The 21,116-nt window shown below is 48.3% G+C and overlaps 1 protein-coding gene across 2 annotated transcripts in view; it reads left to right on the top strand.

Annotated features, from left to right (window-relative positions):
* Positions 1-512: 512 nt before the first annotated feature.
* The window catches only part of hspg2 (heparan sulfate proteoglycan 2), a 571,937-nt gene continuing 551,333 nt past the window's right edge, over positions 513-21,116 (top strand). The window contains exon 1 of one of the 2 annotated variants that reach the window (XM_038821731.1): positions 513-806. In XM_038821731.1, coding sequence (XP_038677659.1) covers positions 738-806 — 69 coding nt within the window. In that variant the 5' untranslated portion in view covers positions 513-737. The remainder of the gene's footprint in view (positions 807-21,116) is intronic. The other variant, XM_038821732.1, reaches the window with a different exon arrangement.

The raw sequence follows: 21,116 nt of genomic DNA, 5'->3' as shown, positions 1-21,116 counted from the left end.
TGCTGCCTCACAGCACCAGGGACCCAGGTTAAATTCCGGCATTGGGTAACTGTGTGGAGTTTGCACTTTCTCCCAGTATCTGTATGGTGTTCCTCCAGGTGTTCCGGTTACCTCCCACAGTCCAAAGACATACAGGTTAGGTGGATTGCCCATGCTAAATTGTCCCTTAGTATCCAAAAGGTTAGATTGGATTACTGGGATATGGGGATAGGGTGGGGCCTGACCCTAGGTTGGGTGCTCTTTCAGAGGGTCGGTGCAGACTCGATGGGCTGAATGGCCTCCTTCTGCACTGTAGTGATCTTTCAAAAAGAAGAGCTGACCAATAGGAAGAGAAACCATTATGAGGTTGTTGGGAACAGTGAGACTCATGGATTTGGGAGAGGGAGGGCGGGGGAAAGTGAACTCCAGTTCCTGTAAAATCCAGTCCAGGGAGTTTGTGAAGTCGAGGCGAGCGGATCCATTCCTGGGAATCCATGTCGAGTTTTGTGTGGGGCTGGGTTGAGGAGAGGGTGAAGCTCGGAATTGTGAGGAGAAGTTCAGTGAGAGGGGTGGAGAGGGCGAGGGAGAGGGGAGGCGAACTTTGTCCAAAGTTGGAGCAAGAGGCAGAGACGGGACAGCACTGCTCAAGGACTTTTGAATCACTTTCTTCTCCCAGCCCCAGCGGCCGATCAGCGGGAGCTTTCTGTGAGGAGTTTGGGTTGGGAGAGAGAGAGAGAAAGGGAGAAGACTGAAGAGAAATGGGCCGGAGAAAAGTTTCGCTGCTCCACTGGCGTCTCCTCATCCAAATTCTTTTCCTCTCCTTCTGTGTGAGTACAAGAGTACAAGTGTCCCCACTTTCTCCCCCCACCCCCCGCTTCTTGCATTTCTCTGGAGATTTGAGATCCGTTTAAGCGGTGAAGGGAGGGCGAACTCTCCAAAAGTAACCTCAACCCATCAAAACTAAAAGTTTTCAAAAACTTTTTGAAAAGTTGTGGAAAATCTGCAGCCCAGCCGGGGTCACTTTAAACTGGGGGTGGGGTGGAGGGGGACTTGGAGATTGTACCATACCAAACTCATACTTGAGTATATTTGTGTAAAAGTGCCACCAGCAAGCAGCTAAAGGCTAATTTTATCCAGTCTGGAACTCTTGCTATGTTTCAAAACCTATTCATAGAGTTTCTTCTAAATCAGTCTGTCCCTGGCACTACCTTTTTTATTTGCATTAAGTACGATGGTTGGAGGTCTTGTTGGTAGCTTGAAAAGATGATTGTAGTTTTTAAAAAAAAAGAGACTTGGAAAAACTGTAAGGCAGTGGAAAATTATCAAATTCATTTTTGAACGGTGAATTTTGGTTTGGAAGATGTGTTCAGATGTGGCAAGATTTATGCTCACTTCAGGGGGCCCTCAAGACACTCGCTGAGTTACAACCCTGGTGTACCTCAGCAGGTTACAGACTAGGTATCGCCCTTGCACCCAGCTCAGCTCCTGCTTTATCAGCTGCTGGATGCACTTTGATTCCAACCGCCCCCCCCCCCCCCCCCTCCCCCCCCGGCCATGGCTGGTTGGGTTGGGTTGGGGGGGGGGGGCATCACCTCATGAAAGTAGTTAACAGTGGGGACAACGTAGACAGAAGCTTCGAGCCTGTTTCTGAATCTTCTCACTTGTCTCATTTAGCTCTGCCTGCTGAATTGTAATGTCCAGCTTTAATAACAACTTTTGCTGCCCCCCCCCCCCCCCCCCGCAGTTGCTAGGGCAGATACAAAGTCTATTCACAGGACCTGGGACCTACTTCCAGTCACATCTTAGAAATCTGAAAATCCAGGCAAATGATCCAAGTACAGTTGTTCTGACTGTTGTGAATTGAAGCTTTGTGGAAATTTGTCTAAAACCCAGGGTGATGCCTGGAAATGGTGCGAACCATGTTAAATCAGTTCTTGGCAAAGTTGCAGCTCCATTACACTGCCTCTTTATTACACGACCGATGCTTAAAAAACCCGTAGACGTAATTCTGAAGTAGAGTTTGAAACCAGTCCACCTGCTCCTCTTGACTCTCCCCAGATAGCTGTGCTGGTTAAGTGCGATCAGTCCTCCAGGGCAGGAGGGGTTTGAACCTGGCCCTGTCCTGATGTTGACAGGTCTTTGGGGTGGTGTAAAGGGGTTTGTGTTTGGTTCCTGTGCCCCTGGGGTATGAATGCTGATGGTAAGAGTGCGGGAGAATGAGGAGTGACGGTGGATCTGTGATGCTGAATGGAACCCAATGCCCGCTGCTGGAAACTGGGTGGGCCATGGATTGGATTTGAGGCTCCAGTCATACACCCATTCTCCTCTACATTGGCTTAGTTAAAAAGGAAATTCAGGCTGGCCTGTAATGGTGTCTGATCAGTGGCCAGTTTCCTGCTCCTGTTAATGTTGGCAATGGCCCTCCTGCTGTATACGTTCAGATTCATTTGCAGGAATGGTCGTTCTATGGCAGTGCTGGTCAGTGCAAGTGGGTGGCACAGTGGGCGGCAATGCTGCCTCTCAGCGCCAGAGACCTGGGTTCAATTCCAGCCTCGGTCTCTGTCTGTGTGGAGTTTGCAGTTTCTCCCCGTGCCCGTGTGAGTTTCCTTTGGGTGCTCTGGTTTCCACCCACATTCCAGAGATGTGCAAGCGAGGTGAATTAGCCATGTCTGGCTAACTGTTCCTTAATGTCCAAAAAACAAGTTTGGTGGAGTTGTGCAGTTACAGGGATACGGTGGGGCATGGGCTTAAGTAGGGTACTCTTTCAGAGGGTCGGTGCAGATTTGATGGGCTGAATGGCCTCCTGTACTGTAGTATTTCCATGGTTCTATGAAGTGGTAACTCCAGCATGACTCTCAGTATCTGTGTTGTGCTGCCTCTTGATGGAAGCTTCCAATGTGTGGCGTCTGCACGTTCTGCCTGTGTCTGCGTGGGTTTCCTCCGGGTGCTCCGGTTTCCTCCCACAAATCCCGAAAGACGTGCTGTTAGATAATTTGAACATTCTGAATTCTCCCTCTGTGCACCCGAACAGGTGCCGGAATGTGGCGACTCGGGGCTTTTCACAGTAACTTCATTGCAGTGTTAATGTAAGTGTACTTGTGACAAGAAAGGTTATTATTATTATAATAACGATTATTATTATCCGATTTGATCCCTGTCCTGAACATTACCTCACCACCACTACCTCTCTAAGATCCCAACAGCCCCCCCACACTTAAAATCATTGTCCACCACCAAGTTCTGGTGAATCAGAACTTCCTCCAGCTCATCATCAGAAAGGCTCGCTAGCGATTCTCTTCCTTTGCATTGAAGTATATTGTGTGCAATATCCTGTCCTCTCTGACGCTGGGGATTTAAAATATTTGTTATTTCATGGGATGTGGGCGTCGCTGACTGGGCCAGCATTTGTTGCCCATCCCTAATTACCCTTGAACTGAGTGGCTTTCTCGACCATTTCAGAGGGGTAGTTAAGAGTCAGCCACATTGCTGTGGGTCTGGAATCGCTTGTAGGATAGACCGGCTGAGGATGGCAGATTTCCTTCCCTAAAATGCAATAGTGAATCAGATGGGTTTTTACTGTAATTGATGCAGATTCAAGATCATCGTTACTTGCTTTGTATTCCAGATTTTATTAATTGAATTCAAATTCCACCAGCTGCTGCGGAGGCAGGATTCAATCAGGGCCTCTGGATCACTAGCCCTGTGACATTACGACTAATTCACCATCTCCCCCAAACTCCAGTCAGTCTCTGTCTCAAGACAGCATACTTCCACCTTTTGAAACGCTGCTTACCCTTGGAATATTGCAAACCTTAAGCTGACCTCCATATAAAGGCTGTTGCCTTTTGTCATGTTAAACCTAGCTCTCGTAATGTTCATCTTGAAATCCCCTCATAATCCAACTATAATAAACTTGTCTGACACTTCTGATGTATCCATTGCCACATTAAGAGATGGCCGTTATTGTCATTTTCTTAGCCCTATAGTAAAACACAACCATGCCATAACTCTCTGCAACATAAGATATACTGACTGCGTTGCTGTCATATTTACCATTGCCAATTGTGATTAAATGGAGTCCTGGAGGTTTCATCACATGATTTGCCCCCACCCTCCAGCCATTAGTCAGCCAACATGCTCATCCTAGTGACACATGGCCTTCCTACATCAATTGGAAAGCAAAAAGACTCATTACCCAATTGGATGATTCTTGACCGGAAGTCAAACGGTCTTTTATCCCCTCGTTTCCATATTTTTAGACCTGGTGAAGAGAAATGTTCAAAGAAAATAAAAACTATTTTTATCATCCCAATGATTTTCCTTCAGGGATGCCCTCTAGTGTCCTGGAGATTGATCTTCAGTTCCTGGAGACTCCAGGCCAATCCGGGAGGGTTGGCAACCCTCACCATGTTGTACCTGGTTGTCTATTGGTGTGTGAACCACCTACTGTATCCATCTGAGTGTAGCCTCCAGCAGACAAAATAACTTCCATTTATATATCATTGTTCATGTGGTAAAACATGGTGAGGTGTTCCACAGGACCAACATTGACATCAAAGCATGTCAACTGAGGTGAATTAGGATTGGTAATCAAAAGCTTGATTAATGAGGTATGTTCCCAGGAGTATCTGAGAGGTGGAGAGGTTCAGGGAGGGAATTTCACAACCAGGCAGCTGAAGGCATAGCCATCAGTGGTAAGTAAGAGTGATTAAAATCCAGGATGCAGAAGAGGCCAGAATTGGAGGAGAGATCAGAACTTGGGGTTGGAGAAAGTTAAAAAGAACGGGAGGGATGAAGATGAGATGGGATTTGCAAACCAGGATGAGAATTTTAAAATGGGGACACCTATCAGCCGGGAACGGGGTACATCGACGAGCTCGGGGGCGATGGGTAAACAGGATTTAGTAAAAGTTCAGATACCGTTGGTTAGAGATCTATAAGATTGTCTTCTCACTGAGATAGGCAAGGGAACAATAGGAATGGCTAATCACAGTGACTGACAGAATGTCAGTCTTTTTTTTAAAATAATTTTTATTGAAAAATTTTGAATTTATACAACAATTACGCACCATAGTAAAATACCAAAAATAACAATAATATTAACAATCATAAACATTTGCCCCACCTCCATGAACAACACAGCATTTTAACAACAACGCAAATTAACACAATATAAAGTTACAGAATAGACACGACAATAAGGAAACCCCCCTCCCACCGGGTTGCTGCTGCTATTGACCAAGTTACCGATCTTTGAGCCAGGAAGTCCAGAAAAGGCTGCCATCGTTTATAGAACCCTTGTATTGATCCTCTCAGGGCAAATTTGACCCTTTCCAATTTTATAAATCCCGCCATGTCACTGATCCAGGTTTCCACACTTGGGGGCGTTGCATCCTTCCACTGTAGCAGAACCCTTCGTCTGACTACTAGGGACGCAAAGGCCAGGACACCGGCCTCTTTCGCCTCCTGCACTCCCAGCTCTACCGCAACTCCAAAAATCGCGAGTCCCCACCCTGGTTTGACCCTGGATCCAACCACCCTCGACACTGTCCCCGCCACCCCCTTCCAGAATTCTTCCAGTGCTGGGCATGCCCAGAACATATGGGCGTGGTTCGCTAGACTCCCCGAACATCTGGTGCACCTGTCCTCACCCCCAAAGAACCTACTCATCCTAGTCCCGGACATGTGGGCCCGGTGCAGCACCTTAAATTGGATGAGACTAAGCCTCGCACATGAGGAGGAAGAGTTGACTCTCTCCAAGGCATCTGCCCAAGTCCCATCCTCTATCTGCTCCCCAAGTTCCTCCTCCCATTTAGCCTTCAGCTCCTCCACTGATGACTCCTCCACCTCCTGCATTACCTTATAGATGTCAGACACCTTCCTCTCTCTGACCCACACCCCCGAAAGCACTCTGTCCATCGTCCCCCGTGACGGCAGCAGAGGGAATCCCTCTACCTGTCGCCTAGCAAACGCCTTTACCTGCAGGTATCTGAACATGTTCCCTTGGGGAAGGCCAAATTTATCTTCCAGTTCCCCCAGGTCCGCAAACCTCCCGCCAATAAACAGGTCCCTCAATTTGCTGATGCCTGCCCTTTGCCACCCCCTAAATCCCCTATCCTTGTTCCCCGGGATGAACCGATGGTTGCCAACCAGTGGAGCCTCCATCGAGCCCCCTGTTTCCCCCCCGATGCCGTCTCCACTGTCCCCAGATTCTTAAGGTTGCCGCCACCACCGGGCTCGTGGTAAACCTCTTAGGGGAGAGCGGCAACGGTGCCGTTACCATGGCACCCAGGCTCGTACCTCTACATGACGCCGTCTCCATTCTTTTCCACGCCGCCCCTCCCCCCTCCATCACCCATTTACGCACCATTGACACATTGGCTGCCCAACAGTACCCCAGAAGGTTGGGCAGCGCCAGCCCGCCTCTATCCCTCCCTCGCTCCAGGAACACCCTCTTCACTCTTGGAGTCCCATGTGCCCACACAAAGCTCAAAATACTGCTAGTCACTCTCCTAAAGAAGGCCCTGGGGATAAAGATGGGCAGGCACTGAAAGAGGAACAAGAACCTCGGAAGCACCGTCATTTTGACGGGCTGTACCCTCCCCGCCAACGATAATGGCAGCATGTCCCACCTCTTTAACTCCTCCTCCATCTGATCTACAAGTCTGGTGAAGTTATGCTTGTGAAGAGTCCCCCAGTCCCTGGCCACCTGCACCCCCAGGTACCTAAAGCTCTCCCCTGCCCGCCTAAGTGGGAGCCTACCAATTCCTTCCTCCTGGTCTCCAGGGTGCACCACAAACACCTCGCTCTTGTCTAAATTTAATTTATAACCTGAAAAGGTCCCAATCTCACCTAGCAACTCCATCACTCCCGGCATCCCTCCCACCGGGTCCGCCACATACAGTAACAGGTCATCGGCATACAACGACACCCTATGTTCCTCTCCACCTCGCACCAAGCCTCTCCACCTCTCTGAATCCCTCAACGCCATCGCCAGTGGCTCGATTGCCAGTGCAAACAACAAGGGGACAGGGGGCAACCCTGCCTGGTTCCCCGGTAAAGCCGGAAGTACTCCGACCTCCTCCTATTCGTGGCCACGCACGCCATTGGGGCCTCATGTAGCAGCCTTACCCATCTAATGAACCCTTCACCAAATCCAAACCTCCCCAACACCTCCCATAGGTACCCCCACTCCACTCTATCGAAGGCCTTCTCCGCATCCAGTACCACCACTATCTCTGCCTCCCCCTCAATCGCCGGCATCATGATGACATTCAACAATCTCCGCACATTCGTGTTCCGCTGCCTTCCCTTCACGAAACCTGTCTGGTCCTCGTGCACAACCCCTGGCACACAGTCCTCTATCCTGGTGGCCAGGATTTTTGCCAGGACCTTAGCATCCACGTTGAGGAGAGATATGGGCCTGTATGAACCACACTGCTGGGGGTCCTTGTCCCTCTTTAAAATTAACGAGATCAGCGCCCGCGACATCGTCGGGGGCAAAGTCCCCCCTTCCCACGCTTCATTGAGTGTCCACACCAGCAAGGGGCCCACTAGGTCCACAAACTTTTTATAAAATTCCACCGGGAACCCATCCGGCCCCGGTGCCTTCCCTGACTGCATCTGCCTGATCCCCTTAACTAGCTCCTCCAGCTCAATCGGCGCACCCAACCCCTCCACCTTCTCCTCCTGCACCTTCGGGAAAGAAAGCCCGTCAAGAAACCTCTCCATTCCCCTCCTCTCCCCTGTTGGCTCCGACTGGTACAGTTCCCTGTAAAAGTCCTTAGAATGTCAGTCTTTTGATAGCAATCCAAAGTCCACGCTGTCCTGATTTGAGACGATATGGTAATAAAAGACAAAGTGTTTGGAAAAATAGCAAGAAAGAGATGAAAATTAGATTACAAAACAACTGTAACTCGTGTGCATGTTAATTCAGTCCAAGAATCACAGAAATGTCATTATCTTTAACTTGCATCAGGGGGAATGTATTCCTTTCAGAAACCAAGTGCCTGAGGTGCTCGCCTGGTTTAATTGCTCTGCCTTGTCTGGTGTTCTGCTTTACAGAATGCACATGTCGAAGATTTGACTCTTGGTCTGTATTGTGTCAATTGGTTTTTGTTGTGCCGGCTTATGCCCAAGGCTGGGGGCAGGGCATGGGGAGGGGGAAGGAGTCTGGCGGCAGTCGAACCTATTAGAAAGTATGTGCACAGGGATATGAGGTAAGGGCAGCATTGATCCACCCTCTTTGGGCGCAATGCCTCACTGTGGCTCCTGCTTGAATGGTCTCATGGATGAGGTACTGATGAGAACCTCAGCACGTCCATCTTCAGGAGGGGTGGCGGCAGGTGTCATTCCAACCAAGTCTTAGAAAGCATCGCGACGGGCCTTTGACATTGTGTGTTAACAGCAAGTTCGTTTATTTTTTTAAAAAATTGCTGTAACTGAACCTTCTTTGCATTGATGCAATATTTTTAGAAAGGATAATTTTCCTGCACAAAGCTGCTCTTGTAATTGTGGGCCCATTAGTGCATGTGTCTTCTGACATGACGAGAACAGAAGTGTTCCAGGCAGCCCCTCGAGCCGGTTTTGGCAGGCAGCCCCCTCGAGCCGGTTTTGGCAGGCAGCCCCCTCGAGCCGGTTTCACCACTCGGTTAAACCCCCACATGGCTGATCTGCTCACACACGCAATGTCCGACTGGCCAGTATGTATTCCCAATGACGAGGGCAAAAGTTTTCATCCCGGAGATTCGCGCTATCTGCCGATATTTGTTCCGTGTTCGACACTAAAATCCACTTGCATTGGCGAGCGCTTACTCCCAATAGAACTGGGGTGGGACCGTTTTTGCAGGGAATCTGGGATATCTAAATGAAGACATTTGTGATTATACAGGATCCCACCTTATCTCTCCTGGAAAGGGAGAGGGGAAACACAAGCATGTGATTTAGGATGAAAATTGGCTTGTTTTTATTGATTTAAAAAAAAAAAAAATCAATAGAACAGCTGTCAAAATCCTCATAATGTTGGCCTCATCTCTATACAGAAGTATTTAATTTGAGAAAGGCAGCAATGTGCTTAATTCATACTGGAAAGGAACCAGTCCAGGGACTAAAGGACTATTCGTTTTGGATGGTGGAATAAAAACCTTTATCTTGCTCAACAGATAAAAGTCACGCGCATGGTTCCAGGGAATGAGCAACTTTAATTAGAAAGTTTGGAGAAGTTGGGACTATTTTCCTTGGAGAAGAGGAGGTTGGCTAGAGGTGTTTAAAATAATGAGGGGTCTGGACAGTGTAGATCGGGACGAACTGTTCCCACTGGCGGAAGGATCGTCAATGTGAGGGCGGAGATTTAAGGTAATTGGCAAAAGAATCAATGGAAACATGCATTGGAATTTTCTGGCCATTCCCAATGGTGGCAAAATGCTGCCGTGGGTTTCCTGACCGTGGAGGGTGCGTACAAGGAGAAACCCTGTTGACAGCAGTGGGACCAAAAGATCCCGCCAATAGCAGGCCACCTCTGCCACTGTGAAATACGTTGTTTGGGGGTGGGGGGGGGGGGGGGGGGGGGGGGGGGGGGGGTGGCGAAGGGGTGTGGAAAATCTCATCCATCAGAAATGTCACACATCAGTCGGTAATTAAGACTGGAGTGCACCATCTGTGAGTCGTGGGGGGGCAGGTTCAGTCAAAGCATTCGAGAGGGACTTGGATTATTATCTGAAAAGGGTGAATGCGCGGTGTTATGGGGAGAAGGCGGGGCATTCGATATACTGCTCATTCAGAGAGCCAGTGCAGACACAATGGACCAACTGGGCTCTTTCTGTGCTGTACCAGTTCTGTGAATAGGTGTTCCTGGGATCCTGAGCACTTTGTGCCATGGCTAAGCTTGTATTAATGCTGGGGAAACATTAGTGGGCTTGGCAGCTGAATCTGTGTGGACTGCCACCAGGTATGGTTGGCACAAGAGGATTGATCAGTCCATAAAATGGTTCAGTGCCTTGAAACGCTTATTCAAATATTGTTTGGCACGGCTCTTATTTTAGTCACGTTTCGCAACAGGAGGTGAAATTTTCAAGATTTGCTGTGAAGTCTATAAATCTGTCATTGGGTCGCTGTTGTGGTGCAGCAGGGATTCAAAGCAGAGAATAGGAGAGAGCCTGTGTGCTCGCTGCCTGTCTGCGGTTTATCTGGACCTCAGCTGGGCTTTTCATGAAGGAGTGAAAAATAGTGATTTCATCTTAACACTAGCAAACCCCGCATTGCTCAATCGTTTGGAGGCAGCTGTGAGATTAGATTGTTGGAGGCGGGTAAACACACTTATCATCGCCATCGAGTTACAGCTGATCAATAATCTGCTGCTTTTGAAGGCAAGCTTTTTGAAGAATCAACAGGTCAAATATTTGTATTAAAGGTAAAATATTCAAACGACAAACAGGCTGTCAACGCCTTGGAAGCGTCTGGCTGGGACCATGGTCTTTTGAGTGAGCTTCCTGTGGGACTGTGTCCAGCACCAACTGCTGCTATGAAGACTCTGGGAGAAATAGACCCGGGGCGTGCCTTGTTGGCTGGTTTGCCAAGAGAGATATTGCGTTATTTTATATAGGTTATCGAGGGTGGATGAGGCAACAGTCAGATCAGCTGTGAACTTATTGAGAACTGGCTCAAGGGGCTGAATGGCTGACTCCTTACTCCTAATTCATACGTCTGTATCGCCTTGCATTTAGAACAAAGAATAATACAGCACAGGGACAGGCCCTTTGGCTCCCCAAGCCTGTACCGGTCATAATACCAATCTTTGCCAAAACCCTCAGCACTTCCTTGTGTCGTATCCCTCTATACCCATCCTATCCCATTTGTTTGTCATGATGTCTTTTGAATGCCGTTCTTGTATTTGCTTCCACAACCTCCCCTGGCAATACGTTCCATGCACTCGCCACCCTCTGCGTAAAAACCTGCCTCGCACATCTCCTCTAAACCTATGCCCCACAGACCTAAAACCTATGCCTGGTGACTGACCCCTCCACCTGGGAAAGAGTGCTTGCCCATCCCCTCATGATCTTGTAGACCTCTATCAGGTCACCCCTCAACCTCCGTCATGCTAATGAAAACAGTCCAACTCTATTCAGCCTCTCCATATAGCTTCCACCCTCCAAACCAGGCAACATCCTGGTGAACCTCCTCGGTACCCTCTCCAAAGCCTCCACCCTCCACATCCTTCTGGTCTTGTGGCGACCAGAATTGTGCGCATTATTCCAAATATTTAGTTGGAAATTGATGCTTGATTTACAGAATTTTAGTGGAGGCCATTCAGCCCATCACGCGTGCATCCACCTTTCTCAGGCTGTGCATCTTGGACTGTAAGGCAGGAGAATGGGGATGAGAAAATATCAGCCATGATTGAATGGCGGAGCAGACTCTATGGACCAAGTGGCCTAATTCTGCTCCTATGTCTTACATAACAACCTCTGTGCGCAAGAACATTTCGCCTGATCTCCCCCACCATCGCATTAACCTGACTCTCTTCCAATGCTGACACAAGATTGCCTTTAATGTTTTATTGTCTCCAGAAATAAAATGCTTGCAATCTTGGTTTTAAATCTTCTAACTGCAGGTAAACAGTGGAAGCTAATTATAGCGCCGCCTTTATGAATGATTTTGAAGAATATTATTATATGCTTAGAAATTGAGCTTGCTTCAAGTCTGTGTTCAGCTAATTGTTCCTCATTTGTAACTGTGCCTTATTTTTCCTGCTGAATGAAACCTGTGACCATAGCACTAAAACTACACCAGAAATCGGAACTCCTGCAACCCCTCCATGAAATATTGAGGGGGCTGGGGGGGAGAAGTTCAGATTTTGCTCTGCGTGGCCGTTGCATCAGCCCAGCACTGCGAGGGCGAAAACAGCTCTGCCTTTCGCTGTGCTTTGTAAACCCAGGCAATGTGTCCCCAGGCATTCCACAGCTCTGAGATCAGAGGAAGGATAGGGTTTGTCTGAAAGGAAAGCTGCAATGCCTAAAGAAACATGATAGGCAAGGGCTCGGGAAACTGAATTCAAGAATCCTGTCATCTGGCCAGGCGTGTTTCGGCTTCAGTAAGTGTGTGTGCCCGTGTGTATTGTCTAGGAGTTTACGGCCAACTTTCAGACACCATGATAAGTGGTCATACTGCCCCGTGGCTGCAATGAAGTTCTTTCTTTCAAATTAAATGTAGACAGTTGATTGGACAACAAGAGTTGTTGTGTTAGATCCGATGTGGTGTTGAATAAAGTTATGAATTGGTGTTAAAATTCACGCCGGAAGAGCCACTTAAATTTTAATGAGGTGGAAGCATCACTGGCAAGGCCAGCACTTGCTGTCCTTGAGAAGATGGCACTTCCTGAACCTTGAGAACCTTGGATTTTGATCCAGGTGCGATGAAGGACCGATGATAAAGTTCTGTGTCGGGATCATGTGGGGAGTGGTGGAGAACCCGTCTCTGCTGCCCGGTCCAGATTGTCACAGATACCAAACTCCAATGGTGCTGCACTCCCTAACACTGTAATAAACCCCAGCACTGTCCCTCCCACTCAGCACTGTAATAAACGCCAGCACTGTCCCTGTCCCTCGATACTGTAATAAACCCCAGCACTGTCCCTCTCCCTAACACTGTAATAAACCCCAGCACTGTCCCTCTCCCTCGACACTGTAATAAACCCCAGCACTGTCCCTCTCCCTAACACTGTAATAAACCCCAGCACTGTCCCTCTCCCTAACACTGTAATAAACCCCAGCACTGTCCCTCTCCCTCGACACTGTAATAAACCCCAGCACTGTCCCTCTCCCTAACACTGTAATAAACCCCAGCACTGTCCCTCTCCCTAACACTGTAATAAACCCCAGCACTGTCCCTCTCCCTGGACACTGTAATAAACCCCAGCACTGTCCCTCTCCCTGGACACTGTAATAAACCCCAGCACTGTCCCTCTCCCTCAGCACTGTAATAAACCCCAGCACTGTCCCCCTCCCTAACACTGTAATAAACTCCAACACTGTCCCTCTCCCTAACACTGTAATAAACTCCAACACTGTCCCTCTCCCTAACACTGTAATAAACCCCAGCACTGTCCCTCTCCCTCAGCACTGTAATAAACCCCAGCACTGTCCCTCTCCCTAACACTGTAATAAACCCCAGCACTGTCCCTCTCCCTAACACTGTAATAAACCCCAGCACTGTCCCTCTCCCTCGATACTGTAATAAATCCCAGCACTGTCCCTCTCCCTCGACACTGTAATAAACCCCAGCACTGTCCCTCTCCCTAACACTGTAATAAACCCCAGCACTGTCCCTCTCCCTAACACTGTAATAAACCCCAGCACTGTCCCTCTCCCTCAACACTGTAATAAACCCCAGCACTGTCCCTCTCCCTAACACTGTAATAAACCCCAGCACTGTCCCTCTCCCTCAACACTGTAATAAACTCCAGCACTGTCCCTCTCCCTCAGCACTGTAATAAACCCCAGCACTGTCCCTCTCCCTAACACTGTAATGACCCCCAGCACTGTCCCTCTCCCTAACACTGTAATAAGCCCCAGCACTGTCCCTGTCCCTCGATACTGTAATAAACCCCAGCACTGTCCCCCCCCTAACACTGTAATAAACCCCAGCACTGTCCCTCTCCCTAACACTATAATAAACTCCAGCACTGTCCCTCTCCCTAACACTGTAATAAACCCCAGCACTGTCCCTCTCCCTAACACTGTAATAAACCCCAGCACTGTCCCTCTCCCTAACACTGTAATAAACCCCAGCACTGTCCCTCTCCCTCAACACTGTAATAAACTCCAGCACTGTCCCTCTCCCTCAGCACTGTAATAAACCCCAGCTCTGTCCCTCTCCCTAACACTGTAATAAGCCCCAGCACTGTCCCTGTCCCTCGATACTGTAATAAACCCCAGCACTGTCCCCCCCCCCTAACACTGTAATAAACCCCAGCACTGTCCCTCTCCCTAACACTATAATAAACTCCAGCACTGTCCCTCTCCCTAACACTGTAATAAACCCCAGCACTGTCCCTCTCCCTCGACACTGTAATAAACCCCAGCACTGTCCCTCTCCCGAACACTGTAATAAACCCCAGCACTGTCCCTCTCCCTAACACTGTAATAAACCCCAGCACTGTCGCTCTCCCTGGACACTGTAATAAGCTCCAGCACTGTCCCTCTCCCTCTATACTGTAATAAACCCCAGCACTGTCCCTCTCCCTGGACACTGTAATAAACCCCAGCACTGTCCCTCTCCCTAACACTGTAATAAACTCCAGCACTGTCCCTGTCCCTCGATACTGTAATAAACCCCAGCACTGTCCCTCTACCTCGACACTGTAATAAACACCAGCACTGTCCCTCTCCCTAACACTGTAATAAACCCCAGCACTGTCCCTCTCCCTAACACTGTAATAAACTCCAGCACTGTCCCTCTCCCTGGACGCTGTAATAAACCCCAGCACTGTCCCTCTCCCTAACACTGTAATAAACCCCAGCACTGTCCCTCTCCCTGGACACTGTAATAAACCCCAGCACTGTCCCTCTCCCTAACACTGTAATAAACTCCAGCACTGTCCCTCTCCCTAACACTGTAATAAACCCCAGCACTGTCCCTCTCCCTCTATACTGTAATAAACCCCAGCACTGTCCCTCTCCCTAACACTGTAATAAACACCAGCACTGTCCCTCTCCCTAACACTGTAATAAACCCCAGCACTGTCCCTCTCCCTAACACTGTAATAAACCCCAGCACTGTCCCTCTCCCTAACACTGTAATAAACTCCAGCACTGTCCCTCTCCCTGGACGCTGTAATAAACCCCAGCACTGTCCCTCTCCCTAACACTGTAATAAACCCCAGCACTGTCCCTCTCCCTGGACACTGTAATAAACCCCAGCACTGTCCCTCTCCCTAACACTGTAATAAACTCCAGCACTGTCCCTCTCCCTGGACGCTGTAATAAACCCCAGCACTGTCCCTCTCCCTCTATACTGTAATAAGCCCCAGCACTGTCCCTGTCCCTCGATACTGTAATAAACCCCAGCACTGTCCCTCTCCCTGGACACTGTAATAAACCCCAGCACTGTCCCTCTCCCTAACACTGTAATAAACCCCAGCACTGTCCCTCTCCCTAACACTGTAATAAACCCCAGCACTGTCCCTCTCCCTCGACACTGTAATAAACCCCAGCACTGTCCCTCTCCCTAACACTGTAATAAACCCCAGCACTGTCCCTCTCCCTAACACTGTAATAAACCCGAGCACTGTCCCTCTCCCTAACACTGTAATAAACTCCAGCACTGTCCCTCTCCCTGGACACATTAATAAACCCCAGCACTGTCCCTCTCCCTCGACACTGTAATAAACCCCAGCACTGTCCCTCTCCCTAACACTGTAATAAACCCCAGCACTGTCCCTCTCCCTGGACGCTGTAATAAACCCCAGCACTGTCCCTCTCCCTCGACACTAACAAACCCCAGCACTGTCCCTCTCCCGCAACATTGTAATAAACCCCAGCACTGTCCCTCTCCCTAACACTGTAATAAACCCCAGCACTGTCCCTCTCCCTCGACACTAATAAACCCCAGCACTGTCCCTCTCCCGCACCATTGTAATAAACCCCAGCACTGTCCCTCTCCCTAACACTGTAAAAAAACCCCAGCACTGTCCCTGTCCCTGGACGCTGTAATAAACCCCAGCACTGTCCCTCTCCCTCAGCACTGTAATAAACCCCAGCACTGTCCCTCTCCCTAACACTGTAATAAACCCCAGCACTGTCCCTCTCCCTCGACACTGTAATAAACCCCAGCACTGTCCCTCTCCCTCGACACTGTAATAAACCCCAGCACTGTCCCTCTCCCTCGACACTGTAATAAACCCCAGCACTGTCCCTCTCCCTCGACACTGTAATAAACCCCAGCACTGTCCCTCTCCCTAACACTCTAATAAACCCCAGCCTGAAGCTTTGTTCAGTTGTGAGTTTTGACCACAAACCTTTGACTCCAAGGCAGGAGGGCTGCCGACTTGGACAAGCTGCCACTCGGATTGAGGAGGCTCCAAAATGTCAAAAAAAAGAATGGCGTTTGTTTTTCGCTGTGTTTAAGCCTCCTAAGGTCTCCAGCAGCTGAAGTGCTTAAATATACACTTGCAAAGCAGATAATTACAAGTTGTGCAGATTGGAGAAATATATGGTAACCATGATCATAAAATTCAATGTTGGACATGAATGTGTCTTTTTAAAAAAAAAAACAATGACAGTGAGGCTAACTTTATGCCTTTTGCTCTCTATAATTTCCTTCCAGTGCAGCTAATCCTTTGATTTAGGAATATTCTTTAATCTGATCTACCTTTTGACAGCAAAACCCTTGACCCGATATGTGGCTTGAAATCAAGTGAAACTGTACAGTAATAAAATAAACAATCAGGGGAAAATAAAAGGCAGATGTGCTGGGAAAAACTGAAGTTGGCTAAGCTAAATGGGGACTTTCTCTGAAATTTAGATTTGCTGAAAGATTTTGGCAATCAATAATTATAGTTGTGCCTATTGTAGGGTAAGCCATGCCTGGGCAAGCACGCTTTATTGTTATAGATCCTTATCATGTAAAGGTTATAGGAAGACTATCTGACACAACTAGACCCTGTGTCAGTGCATTCTCCCCAAACTCTGTCTGAAGAAATGCCTCTTTTTAATTCTTTATTGGGTAGGGTTACTGGGTTAAGGGAATAGGGTGGAGGTGTGGGCTTAAGTAGGGTGCTCTTTCCAAGAGCTGGTGCAGACTCGATGGGCCAAATGGTCTCCTGCACTGTAAATTCTGTGATTCCTGTTTTTGTTGTTCAGGACTCCCCCACTGTGCGGAAACAGTTTTGGAATTTGAGAACACCCTTGCCAGTATGGAGAGGCGTTAGTTCCCAGTTTCCCTGTGCTGGGCTTTTCCCGTCATTGTTCAATCAATGGTCGCCTCCTGTGCCATAACAATTCTGCGATTTTTGATTACATTGTCCTCCTCTCTTGTACGTTTCATGGGATGTGGGCATCTCTGTCTCTGTCTCGGCCAGCGCTTTTATTGTCCAGCCCTGATTGGCCTTGAGAAGGTGGTGCCTTGAACAGCCGCCTTGGACCGCTGCAGTTCATGTGGTGTAGGTACACCCACAGTGCTGTTAGGGAGGGAGTTCCAGGATTTTGACCCAATGGCAGTGAAGGAACGGACATAAATTTCCAAGTCAGGATGTTGAGTGACTTGGAGGGGAACTCGCAGGTGGCGGAGTTGTATGAGCCTGTTGCTGTTGTCCTTCTAGATGGTAGGGGTTGTGGGTTTGGAAGGTGCTTTCAGCCAATTCTTAATATCATGTGGAGTCAATTGAATTGGCTGAAGACTGGCATCTGATATTGAGGACCTCTGGAGAAGGCCAAGATGGATCATCCTCAGAGCACTTGTGGCTGAAGATTGTTGCAAAAGTCTCTGCCTTATCTTTTGCACTGATGTGCTGGGCTCCTCCATCATTGAGGATGGAGATCTTTGGGCACCTTCCTCCTCCAGTTGTTTAATTGTCCACCATCATTCACTTTTGGATGTGGCAGGACTGCAAAGCTTAGATTTGATCTGTTGGTTTTGGGATCACTTAACTCTATCTAACATTTGTTTCTTTCTCTGTTTGACATCCAAGTAAATAATAATCTTTATTAGTGTCACAAGTAGTCTTACATTAACACTGCAATTAAGTCACTGCACCAATCCCCTGGGTGCCAGACTCCGGCGCCTGTTCTGGTACACTGAGGGAGAATTCAGAATGTCCAAATGATCTAACAGCACGTCTTTCAGGGCTTGTGGAGGAAACCGGAGCACCCGGAGGAAACCCACGCAGACACAGGGAGAATGTGCAGACTCCACACAGATAGTGACCCAAGCCAGGAATCGAACCCAGGTCCCTGGAGTTGTGCAGAAACAGTGCTAACTACTGTGCCACCCGGTAGTCCTGTGTTGTAGCTTCGCCAGGTTTTCATCTCATTTTTCGGTATGCCTGGTGTTGCTCCTGGCCTGCCCTCCTGTACTTTTCATTGAACCGGGGTTAATCCCCTGGTTTGATGGTAAGGTGCTGTCTGGTTCATTATCAATAAGGTATGACTCCATGAGTATGACTGTCAGGCTGTTGCTTGACTAGTCTGTGAGACACCTCTGCCGATTTTTGGCACAAGGGCTGGGTTTGCCATTGTCATTTCTGGTGCCTGGGTTGACGGCCGGTGATCAGTTCAGTTTTATTCCTTTGAGACTTTGTAGCGGTTTGATGTAACGGGGAGGTTGCTTGTCTATATCAGGGGCAGGATCAAGCATTGCTGTGGGTCTGGATTCACATGGGAGGCGAGACCAGGTTAATCAGTGAATTTCCTCCCATCAATGATATTCGTGAATCAGAGGGTTTTCCTGACAATGGTTTCAAGGTCGCTATCATCAGAACCAGCTTTTTAATTCCAGATTAGTTTAAATTCCACCAGCTGCTGTGGTGACGTTTGAACCCATGTCTCTAGAGTATTAGCCTGGATTACTAGTCTGGTGACATTACCACTATGCAACGACCACCAAATCTCCGCCCTCCAACCCTGAGGCAATTCCTTGCAATCGGGTGAACACCTGTATGCTTTCAGCCTCGCCAGCTGCACTTCTGATCTCTGAGTGTAGCGGAAACGGCAGCAGCACAGACAGTGGTTTACATTTCTTTATTCCTGGTGGAATTAAAGTGCTCTCGGTGCAGAGCAATCATTCCTGAGCAATTTATTTGATTGTGTAATGACCGTGTGGTTTTACTGTTTATTATGTTGCGAGATTGAGCTTGATGGTTGAACTATTGCAATATGAGTCAGGGTGCCGCTGTCTGCTGGCATTGGAAGCGATTGCGAGCGAGGACCGAGTGAAGGAGGAAAGCTCCCTTTGCGCCTTGCTTCTTCTCTGCTTTTCTTCAATTCTCTCTCAGTGCGCATCTGTGTTATCTGTCCATCCGATTTCTCCTCTTTTCCCTTCTGCCTTTAGCCTCAATTTATCCTTCTGTTTTTGCCAGGGAAAGACATTGGGTCTTTGTTTCCAATGTCCGTACTTGGCTATCTTTCTTTCTCTCACTGTAACTGTACTTAGCAACCCTTTTGATTTCCAAACTCTTGATTTAATCCACTCATTTGTCCTTCTGTTCACACATAAATGCTGCGGCAGTATGATCTATGCAGAATGTTTAAAATATGCCCTGGTGCTGTCCATATGTTGGATTTAACAACAAAAGAATGGAGTTGCATTTCTATAGTGCCTTTCATTTCCTCAGGGCACCTTGAACTGCTTAACAGCCAAGTATAACATGGGGAGACATGGCAGCGAATTCAGACACAGGACGTCACGGTAGCATAGTGGTTAGCATTGTTGCTTCACAGCGCCAGGGTCCCAGGTTTGATTCCTGGATTGGGTCACTGTGTGAAGTCTGCAAGTTCTCCCTGTGTCAGCGTGGATTTCCTCCCACAAGTCCCGAAAGACATGCTGTTAGGTAATTTGGACATTCTGAATTCTCCCTCTGTGTACCCGAACAGGCGCCGGAATGTGGCGACTAGGGGCTTTTCACACGAACTTCATTGCAGTGTTAATATTTACCAACATGTGACAATAAAGATTATTATTATTATTAAATTAAATAGCAATGACCCACCCCACCCGGTCACAGCTGCACTAGTGTCAGGCTGGATGTTGTGTGCGAGCCTCTGGAGTGGTACTTGAACTCATGACCTAACTTGGGCTACAGCTGAGTTAGTGCTAGTGTATTTAGGATTTGGAGGAGAGGCACTTGATGGCTGAAACGGACCAGTCTCCTTTCTGCTCCCTTGGCTGAAATCCGCAGAGAGCACAGTTAGATGCTGCCGTGTGTAGCAGGCCCACAGAGGCCCTTCAGCGCCGGTTGGCGCAGCACCAACCCCTCCAGCGCCGGCCTAGGCCCCGGAAGTGCAGAGGATTTTGCAACTTCCAGGTTGCCTGACGCCGGAGTGATTCGCGCTGCTCTTGGAGCCGGCGCCGGGCCGTCCCGCCAATTGCGGGAGAATCTCGACCTTATCTCCTCTCCGTTTCTGCCTTTCAGTCACCTCTGATGGTGGAAGTTGGGAGGATCCAAGGTTCAAGTTACGAGGTCCGATGCTGCTCTAAAACATAAAACTGCAGAGCCACAACGCATTAGTGAATCCCACGTGTATAGTGTCTGTTGTGGCAAAATCACAAGGTTGATAAATCATCAGAAACCTGCTGCAGCAATGCTCCAGGCTTTACAGTACTCTGCCCAATAATCCATTGTGCAGAAGATCACAGCTTTTATGCAGCAGCTTGCTATCCTTTGCTTGGGATCCACCATTGATCCGTGACTCTGCATTTACACAATAACTTACCAAGGTCCGCACGACGTAATCTGCTTTGCACCAATGCTGTGATTTCCGTGAGAATCTCAGCATCGATTCCAAGTCTGGGACAATGCATTTCCAAAAAAAAATCAACAAGGAATCAGACTCTGGATAGAAGTGGTCTCGGTTCTGTGAAAGTACAGAGGCTTTTTTTTGTGGGCAGCGGGGTTGCTGGATTCAGAGGATATTAAAGTCAGCAATTCAGGTTGATGAGGCTGTTTGAAAAACCCTAAGAGTCCATTAGCTTTTTAAAAAATCATGACATATCTTTGTAAAAGCCGAAGACCTCGGTTGGAGCACTGCGTACAGTATAGAGCTCCACTCTTAAAAGGATAATGAGGCTTCAGGGAGGGTCCACAATACAGGCTCACTAAAACACTGGCTGGTTAAAGGGCATGACTAGTTGTGGCTCTTTTCATCAGATCAACATATTATCAGGCCATATGTTAAAAGCATTTTAAATTATGGAAGGGTGGGACAGAGTGGATAGAAGCAGACTGCATTGATGCATTTCAAACCAATGGATAGGGAATTCAATATCAGGGATTTGGAACAGAAGGCAAGAGTTTTTTTGATTGTTCCATGAGATGTGGCCATTGTTGGCTCGGCCAACATTTGTTGGTCATTGTTAATTGCCCTCATGGAGGCAGTGGTGAGCTGCTGCCTTCTTGAAATGTTGCAGTCCATGTGTTGTGGAACGTC

The sequence above is a fragment of the Scyliorhinus canicula genome, chromosome 16 (assembly GCF_902713615.1).
Source record: "Scyliorhinus canicula chromosome 16, sScyCan1.1, whole genome shotgun sequence".
NCBI classification, from domain to species: Eukaryota; Metazoa; Chordata; class Chondrichthyes; order Carcharhiniformes; family Scyliorhinidae; genus Scyliorhinus; species Scyliorhinus canicula.
This window is presented reverse-complemented; position numbering and strand designations above follow the sequence as displayed.